At 56.1% G+C, this 9,347-nt stretch overlaps 1 protein-coding gene across 1 annotated transcript; it reads right to left on the bottom strand.

Annotated features, from left to right (window-relative positions):
* Nucleotides 1-590: 590 nt before the first annotated feature.
* LOC144950748 (transmembrane emp24 domain-containing protein 3-like) lies at nt 591-7,719 on the bottom strand. Its single transcript, XM_078880821.1, has 3 exons — nt 7,470-7,719; nt 4,866-5,114; nt 591-1,876 (listed from the first exon to the last, which is right to left on the bottom strand). Exons 1-3 carry the CDS (start codon nt 7,662-7,664, stop codon nt 1,646-1,648), a joined length of 675 nt encoding a protein of 224 aa, XP_078736947.1. The 5' UTR covers nt 7,665-7,719; the 3' UTR covers nt 591-1,645.
* Nucleotides 7,720-9,347: the final 1,628 nt, after the last annotated feature.

Here is a 9,347-nt window from a genome sequence, read left to right as displayed (position 1 = left end):
CTCTCTCACTCTCTCTCACTCCCCTCACTCTCTCTCACTCTCCTCACTCTCCTCTCCCACTCCCCTCTCACTCTCCTCACTCACTCACTCTCCCCCCTCTCTCACTCTCTCCTCACTCACTCTCTCTCACTCCCCTCACTCTCTCTCACTCTCCTCACTCTCCTCTCCTCACTCTCCCCTCTCTCACTCTCCTCACTAACTCTCCTCACTCTCTCACTCTCCCCCCTCTCTCACTCTCCCCCCTCTCTCACTCTCCTCACTCACTCACTCTCCCCCCTCTCTCACTCTCTCCTCACTCACTCTCTCTCACTCCCCTCACTCTCTCTCACTCTCCTCACTCTCCTCTCCTCACTCTCCCCTCTCTCACTCTCCTCACTAACTCTCCTCACTCTCTCACTCTCCCCCCTCTCTCACTCTCCCCCCTCTCTCACTCTCCTCACTCTCTCACTCTCCCCCCTCTCTCACTCTCTCTCACTCTCTCCTCACTCACTCTCCTTACTCTCTCACTCTCCCCTCCAGACTTTGGAGCGAAACCGCTGCAGCTGACACCGCGGCGCCCGAGTGGAACCGATGACGGCCGACAGCCTCGCCTCGCTCCGCCACCGCAGCCGCAGTGACTCCGTTTATTCACGCGGCCGCAGCAAACGCGGCCGCTTACACTCAAGACGCGTTCAATAGCGCCTCCGGCACCTCGCAATCGTCACACGACTCACAAATAATAATACTACGACGAATAATAATAAAGTCAAAAAATACCCGGGAATGATACTCAGAGTGCGTGGCGGTCACGAGGTGCTACAGGATGAGCCAGAGAACGCAGGGCGAGGGGCAGAGGTGGCACGGATCGGCAGGGATCGGCACGGATCGACATCGCGTTCATGCCCCCCGCGCGCCTCACCCAGCGCTCCTCACCCAGTGCCGAGAGACACCGAGCCCCGCTCCGAAACCGTCAGCAGAAGCACAACAATGTCAGCGCTGGGGAGAGGGGGGGCTGAGGCGTCCATCAGGGGTGGCCAAGGGTGTCCGGGTACGGCGAGGCGGCCGTGGCGGAGAGGGCACGGAACGCTTGGGGGCACGGCAAGGTGGCCGAGGCAAAGCTAATGAGGGTGGCCAATAGTACGACACAAAAGGCAAGCGTCCCCCGTGTAGCCTTCAACAGAGTGGAGGGGCAAGTGCTGTTAGCGAGCACCTGTGAAGGCCGGCACGCACACGAGGGGATGGGTGGCCAGCACCACGCCCGGCCGCGTTTGTCTTCCCAGTGGCGATTTTTAAGCACCGCACCGGGTACTCATTTGAGGCTGAGTCGACCTACGAGAGGCCCAAGATCGGTTCAGATAATCGTAACCGGCGTTGACCGTGAGCGGGAATCGAACTCGGGTCCTCGGGTTCGTAGCGCAGCATAGCGCCAACCGCTACACCACCGCTCCCCAAGAGTACAACAAAGACGTGCACGCAGGCACACGCAGACACACACATCGACATGAGCCCACACGTACGCACACAGCAACGCACTTAGCAGCTACGCGAAGCAGACGCGCGCGTACAAGAACAACACGTGCGAGCACGCACGGGCACACGGACACGCAGACACGCAAACCACGGGGACGCGCAGACACACGGACACGCGGGCGGACGGGCGGGCGGTCTACAACCCCGTCTGGGCCCGGCGGTCCTCGCTGAAGAATCCGCGCAGCAGCAGCACCTGGCCGGCGCCCACGAGCAGCAGCAGCGCCGTCTCGCCCAGCGACCAGAGCGCCACGCGCGTGCGCAGCTCCTCGGCGCGCGCGCGGCCCTGGCTCTCGCGCAGCCGGTGGTGCGTCTGGTAGTCCAGCGTCGCACGCAGGCCCTCGTGGATGCTCACGCACGACGACTCCATCTGCGCAGGGCGGGGCGGGGGGCAATGTTGGTGGGTGGTTGTGGAGGGTGGTTGTGTGCTTGGGTGGTTGTGTGCTTGGGTGGTTGTGTGCTTGGGTGGTTGTGTGCTTGGGTGGTTGTGTGCTTGGGTGGTTGTGTGTTTGGGTGGTTGTGTGCTTGGGTGGTTGTGTGTTTGGGTGGTTGTGTGCTTGGGTGGTTGTGTACTTGGGTGGTTGTGTGCTTGGGTGGTTGTGTGTTTGGGTGGTTGTGTGCTTGGGTGGTTGTGTGCTTGGGTGGTTGTGTGTTTGGGTGGTTGTGTGCTTGGGTGGTTGTGTGCTTGGGTGGTTGTGTGCTTGGGTGGTTGTGTGTTTGGGTGGTTGTGTGCTTGGGTGGTTGTGTACTTGGGTGGTTGTGTACTTGGGTGGTTGTGTGCTTGGGTGGTTGTGTGTTTGGGTGGTTGTGTGCTTGGGTGGTTGTGTGCTTGGGTGGTTGTGTGTTTGGGTGGTTGTGTGTTTGGGTGGTTGTGTGTTTGGGTGGTTGTGTGCTTGGGTGGTTGTGGAGGGTGGTTGTGTGCTTGGGTGGTTGTGTGTTTGGGTGGTTGTGTGCTTGGGGGGTTGTGTGCTTGGGTGGTTGTGTGTTTGGGTGGTTGTGTGCTTGGGTGGTTGTGTACTTGGGTGGTTGTGTGCTTGGGTGGTTGTGTGCTTGGGTGGTTGTGTGCTTGGGTGGTTGTGTGTTTGGGTGGTTGTGTGTTTGGGTGGTTGTGTGCTTGGGTGGTTGTGTGTTTGGGTGGTTGTGTGTTTGGGTGGTTGTGTGCTTGGGTGGTTGTGTGCTTGGGTGGTTGTGTGTTTGGGTGGTTGTGTGTTTGGGTGGTTGTGTGTTTGGGTGGTTGTGTGCTTGGGTGGTTGTGTGTTTGGGTGGTTGTGTGCTTGGGTGGTTGTGTGTTTGGGTGGTTGTGTGTTTGGGTGGTTGTGTGTTTGGGTGGTTGTGTGCTTGGGTGGTTGTGTACTTGGGTGGTTGTGTGCTTGGGTGGTTGTGTGTTTGGGTGGTTGTGTGCTTGGGTGGTTGTGTGCTTGGGTGGTTGTGTGTTTGGGTGGTTGTGTGCTTGGGTGGTTGTGTGTTTGGGTGGTTGTGTGCTTGGGTGGTTGTGTGCTTGGGTGGTTGTGTGCTTGGGTGGTTGTGTGCTTGGGTGGTTGTGTGTTTGGGTGGTTGTGTGCTTGGGTGGTTGTGTGCTTGGGTGGTTGTGTGTTTGGGTGGTTGTGTGTTTGGGTGGTTGTGTGCTTGGGTGGTTGTGTGTTTGGGTGGTTGTGTGTTTGGGTGGTTGTGTGCTTGGGTGGTTGTGTGCTTGGGTGGTTGTGTGCTTGGGTGGTTGTGTGCTTGGGTGGTTGTGTGTTTGGGTGGTTGTGTGTTTGGGTGGTTGTGTGCTTGGGTGGTTGTGTGTTTGGGTGGTTGTGTGTTTGGGTGGTTGTGTGCTTGGGTGGTTGTGTGCTTGGGTGGTTGTGTGCTTGGGTGGTTGTGTGTTTGGGTGGTTGTGTGCTTGGGTGGTTGTGTGCTTGGGTGGTTGTGTGCTTGGGTGGTTGTGTGCTTGGGTGGTTGTGTGCTTGGGTGGTTGTGTGTTTGGGTGGTTGTGTGTTTGGGTGGTTGTGTGCTTGGGTGGTTGTGTGTTTGGGTGGTTGTGTGCTTGGGTGGTTGTGTGCTTGGGTGGTTGTGTGCTTGGGTGGTTGTGTGTTTGAGTGGTTGTGTGCTTGGGTGGTTGTGTGTTTGGGTGGTTGTGTGCTTGGGTGGTTGTGTGCTTGGGTGGTTGTGTGCTTGGGTGGTTGTGTGTTTGGGTGGTTGTGTGCTTGGGTGGTTGTGTGCTTGGGTGGTTGTGTGCTTGGGTGGTTGTGTGTTTGGGTGGTTGTGTGCTTGGGTGGTTGTGTGCTTGGGTGGTTGTGTGCTTGGGTGGTTGTGTGTTTGGGTGGTTGTGTGCTTGGGTGGTTGTGGAGGGTGGTTGTGAGTGGTGGTGGTGCTTGTGAGTAGTGGTGCTTGTTGGTGCAGGGTGGTGGTTGTGAGTGGTGGTGGTTGTGAGTGGTGGTGGTTGTGAGTGGTGGTTGTTGTGAGTGGTGGTGGTTGTGTGTTTGGGTGGTTGTGCAGGGTGGTTGTTGTGAGTGGTGGTTGTTGTGAGTGGTGGTGGTTGTGAGTGGTGGTTGTTGTGAGTGGTGGTAGTTGTGAGTGGTGGTGGTGGTTGTGAGTGGTGGTGGTGGTTGTGAGTGGTGGTGGTTGTGAGTGGTGGTGGTGGTTGTGAGTGGTGGTGGTGGTTGTGAGTGGTGGTGGTTGTGAGTGGTGGTGGTGGTTGTGAGTGGTGGTGGTGGTTGTGAGTGGTGGTGGTTGTGAGTGGTGGTGCTTGTGAGTAGTGGTGCTTGTTGGTGCAGGGTGGTGGTTGTGAGTGGTGGTGGTTGTGAGTGGTGGTGGTGGTTGTGAGTGGTGGTGGTTGTGAGTGGTGGTTGTTGTGAGTGGTGGTTGTTGTGAGTGGTGGTGGTTGTGAGTGGTGGTTGTGAGTGGTGGTGGTTGTGAGTGGTGGTGGTTGTGAGTGGTGGTTGTTGTGAGTGGTGGTAGTTGTGAGTGGTGGTGGTGGTTGTGAGTGGTGGTGCTTGTTGGTGCAGGGTGGTGGTTGTGAGTGGTGGTGGTTGTGAGTGGTGGTTGTTGTGTGTGGTGGTGGTTGTGAGTGGTGGTTGTTGTGTGTGGTGGTGGTTGTGAGTGGTGGTTGTTGTGTGTGGTGGTGCTTGTGAGTAGTGGTGCTTGTTGGTGCAGGGTGGTGGTTGTGAGTGGTGGTGGTTGTGAGTGGTGGTTGTTGTGTGTGGTGGTGGTTGTGAGTGGTGGTTGTTGTGTGTGGTGGTGGTTGTGAGTGGTGGTGGTTGTGAGTGGTGGTGGTTGTGAGTAGTAGTGGTGGTTGTGAGTGCTGGTGGTGCTTGTGAGTGGTGGTGGTGGTGGTGCTCGTTGTGGCTGGCGGTGGTGGCGGTGTTTGAGGCCCCCACCTGGGTGAGCGCCGTGACGCGGCGGCCCATCTCGGGCACGAGCGGAGCCTCGTCCCCGACCTGCAGCTCAAAGTAGACGGTCTTGTGCGAGAAGGTGGAGAACTCGTTGGAGAAGCAGAAGCTGTGGAGGCCGCCGCGCTCGCTCGTCCACGCGAAGCTGTCGTGCTGCTTGCGCGTCTCCGTGTAGAGCACGCCGCCCTCGGGGTCCTCCAGACGGCAGTCCACGTCGTAGTGCCCCCCCGTGATCACCTGGCGCGTCACGCGAGGACGTCAGCCGCCTCGCCTGGTACACAGGAGGGTTCGATCCCGACCATGACGATGCCTGCCACTGTACGTTTGGAGTCTGCATGTCTCTCTCTCTCCACGGCGAGATGTTGACTACCTCGCCTGGTACACAGGAGGGTTCGATCCCGACCCTGACGATGCCTGCCACTGTACGTTTGGAGTCTGCATGTCTCTCTCTCTCCGTGGAGAGATGTTAACTACCTCGCCTGGTATACAGGAGGGTTCGATCCCGACGCTGACGATGCCTGCCACTGTACGTTTGGAGTCCGCGTGTCTCTCTCTCTCCGTGGAGAGATGTTAACTACCTCGCCTGGTATACAGGAGGGTTCGATCCCGATGCTGACGATGCAGCCGCTGTATGTTTGGAGTCCGCGTGTCTCTCTCTCTCCGTGGAGAGATGTTGACTACCTCGCCTGGTATACAGGAGGACGTGGGTTCGATCCCGACGCCTGCTGCTGTATATTTCGAGTTTGTTGTACATCTGTGGTTCGCTCCCTCTCCCCTTGGTCGCGTGGATTTTTATCCGGGGTCCCCGGTTTTTCCCTCCGCATTTAGAATGGTGCGTTGAAGAGTATATTTGGCTGCTATAAATTTCCACACGACGATAGGCCACTTCGTTGGGCTATTATTTGTGATAGCCAGGTTGCTTCTAGAAACAGAGCTGTGTAGGTCAGTGGGGCCTTATCTCGTTGGATAAGAATTTGTTTAAATATGTTTTAGAGGCATCTCCTATCGACTGGCCCTCACCTCGATTCCAGCCCCCCCCCCCGCCGTTCTACTTAATTAAATAGACTTTTTGATGGTTTCTCCTACAACATCAGAGTGCAGCGGCACATTAAATACGCACTACAATGGCAAGAGTTTAAAGCGATTTGAGGCATGTTTTATTTTGGTGGTGGGGGGGGCAGAGCTTTGTGACGTCATATTTGAAGGGGGGTCTGACTTTTTGTGACGCCGTGTGATGAGGGGGGGGGAGTCAAAATCGTCCAAAATCGCGTGACGTCATTTATGGACGGCCCCAAAGGTGACTCAAGTGGCTAATAACATAAAGACATTTAAAAAATTTATTTTACCAGGTAAGGCTCACCGAGATATTAGCTTATTTGGCCATCACGAACGACACCTCAACGAAAGTGAGCTGACGTCGTCATCGTCATCACGTGCACATTTACGGAATAGGGGGTTCGTAACCTTTCAAGGAAGATGAAGAGCCATCATCATTATTATTATTATTTAGTTCTTGACAAAATAGTTTGGAGAGCCGCATGACACACGCACAGAGCTACTTGTACACAGACACAGCAGCCGACAACAACAACATTCTGACTTAAACTAAACAAGTGGAGACATAAACTGTTTCTAGATTTGAAGTTTTCGTGACTGCAAGGATTTTTTCGGTAAAGTCACGTGGGTAGAAATGTAAAATAAATAAAAAATGAAAACAAATAAATTAAATCACGACGTTTCGGGCGCAACACAAGCGTCCTTCGTCAGGTGTTGCGCCCGAAACGTCGTGATTTTAATTTATTTGGTTTTAATTTCGATTTAAAGCTTTCGTGACTGCAGGGATTCATCTTCTTGGTTCTTTCGGTAAAGTCACGTAGAAGGGAAATAATAAAATAATAAAAATAAAACATAATAAAATAATTCTCACGACGTTTCGGCCACAACGCAAGCAGCCGTCCTCAGGTGAAGAACAGGTCTGTCGAGGCGACAGACGCTGTCGCCTTGGTTATTTGGATTATTTGTTTTAATTTGTTATTTATTTTATATTTTTACCTAATAAACTTGTGTCTACTCGGCTGTTTCCCTCCCCCACCACCACCTTCGTTGCTCTGTAACAACAACGCAGTTTGTGACCGCTGTGCAATGTCTAGTCACCAAGACATTGCACAGTGACCCACGTTACGTCATCAATTATCTTGACGTTAAATTGCGTTTAGAGATTCAAGGTTATTTTTTTTAAAACCGATCTTCCCGCGCAAGGGGGCAGCCAAAGAGCCTCCGCGTGCCTCGCTCCAGAGCCGCGGGTTGACAACCCCGAGGGCGGTGGACCCCTTCACCCCCCCCTGACCCCCTGACCTCCTGACCCCGGAGACCCCCTTCACCCCCCCTTCGTTCTCCTGACCTCACCCCAGGGCCCCCTTCACCCCCCCCCGACCCCCTGACCTCCTCACCCCGAGGCCCCCTTTACCCCCGCCCGTCCCTCTGACCTCCTCACCCCGGGGACCCCTTCACCCCCCGTCCCCGTGACCTCCTCACCCAGAGGCCCCCTTCACCCCCCCGTCCCCCTGACCTCCTGACCCCGACTGCCCTCACCTGGTACTCGAGCGAGGCGCGGGCTCCCGCCGCCACGTGCTGGTAGAAGCACTGCCTCGCGTTGTCCGGCAGCTCGAACGTGAGCTCCGTGGCGGAGCCCGCCGAGACTCCAAGCAGCAGCAGCAGCAGCGGGGGGAGGAGGAGCGGCCATACGGCCTGGCGCCCCCCCGCCTGGGGACTCACTCGGCTCCTCATGAGACCCCCCCCCGGCTCAGCGCATCCAGTAGTGACCCCCCCCGCCCGCTCCCACTCACTCACTCACCCCCTCGCCCCCTCACTCACCGACTGCCTCACTCACCCCCTCACTCACCCCTCTCCCACTCACCCCCTCACCCACCCCCTCACCTCCTCACTCACCGACCCCCTCACCCACCCCCTCACCTCCTCACTCACCTCCTCACTCACCCCCTCACCCACCCCCTCACCTCCTTCACTCACCCCCTCACTCACCGACCCCCTCACCCACCCCCTCACTCACCTCCTCACCCCCTCACCCCCTCACTCACCCCCTCACCTCCTCACCCACCCCCTCACCTCCTCACCCCCTCACTCACCGACTGCCTCACTCACTCCCTCAGCAGTCCACAAATCCCCTCTGTGCTGTCCCCCTCTGCGTTGATTGACAGCGCCACGCGCATGCGCACAACCGTTCGCTAGCTGGCCCGCGCGAGGCGACGACGGCCCGCCCCACGTGACCGAGGGGCGGGGCCCCCAACGTGGCACGTCCACGTGGCGGAAGCGGCCGTGACGTCACGCGGAAAAACAAACACGTGACGTCACGGTGGCTCGTGACGTCATGCGCGGGAACACCATTCCGGCGACGTCACTGCGGTAGGGGGGGTAAACAAGCAGCATTACGTCACGCCCCGCTCCAGACGTGCGCACGAATGACGTCATCCGCAAGCATTGTTAACCCGCGTGACCCCTGCTGACCAATCGCACACAAACGGGGTCTGGAGGTCGAGGGAAGCGGTCGTGTGAGTCTCCTCGGCAACAAGTCACTTCGTGAGTTACACCAACAACAACAACAACCATTCACCACCACCAACAACAACCATTCACCACCACCAACAACAACCATTCACCACCACCAACAACAACCATTCACCACCACCACCATAACCATCCACAACAACAACAACAACCATTCACCACCACCAACAACAACCATTCACCACCACCAACAACAACCATTCACCACCACCAACAACAACCATTCACCACCACCAACAACAACCATTCACCACCACCAACAACAACCATTCACCACCACCAACAACAACCATTCACCACCACCAACAACAACCATTCACCACCACCAACAACAACCATTCACCACCACCAACAACAACCATTCACCACCACCAACAACAACCATTCACCACCACCAACAACAACCATTCACCACCACCAACAACAACCATTCACCACCACCAACAACAACCATTCACCACCACCAACAACAACCATTCACCACCACCAACAACAACCATTCACCACCACCAACAACAACGAGACACACAACCACCACCATAACCATCCACAACAACAACAACCATTCACCACCACCAACAACAACCATTCACCACCACCAACAACAACCATTCACCACCACCATCCACAACAACGAGACACACAACCACCACCACCATAACCATCCACAACAACAACAACCATTCACCACCACCAACAACCACCTACAACCATCCACAACAACGCTACACACAACCACCACCGTCCACAACAACCCTACACACAACCACCATAACCATCCACAACAACCACAACAACCCTACACACAACCACTTTACAACCACAACCATCCAACACCATCCCCAACAACCCTACACACAACCACAACCATCCCCAACACGCCGA

The sequence above is a fragment of the Lampetra fluviatilis genome, chromosome 59, assembly GCF_964198595.1.
Source record: "Lampetra fluviatilis chromosome 59, kcLamFluv1.1, whole genome shotgun sequence".
NCBI lineage: Eukaryota > Metazoa > Chordata > Hyperoartia > Petromyzontiformes > Petromyzontidae > Lampetra > Lampetra fluviatilis.
Note: the sequence above shows the minus strand (reverse complement) of the source record. Positions and strands in the feature narration are given on the sequence as shown.

Bases quoted from the DNA above. Each gene is read 5' to 3' on its own strand.
- LOC144950748 (XM_078880821.1), bottom strand. From the start codon at position 7,664: ATGAGGAGCCGAGTGAGTCCCCAGGCGGGGGGGCGCCAGGCCGTATGG. The intron at 5,115-7,469 runs GTGAGGGCAGTC...GTGACGCGCCAG, and splicing joins GCGCCTCGCTCGAGTACCAG to GTGATCACGGGGGGGCACTA. The intron at 1,877-4,865 runs GTGGGGGCCTCA...CGCCCTGCGCAG, and splicing joins GCGTCACGGCGCTCACCCAG to ATGGAGTCGTCGTGCGTGAG.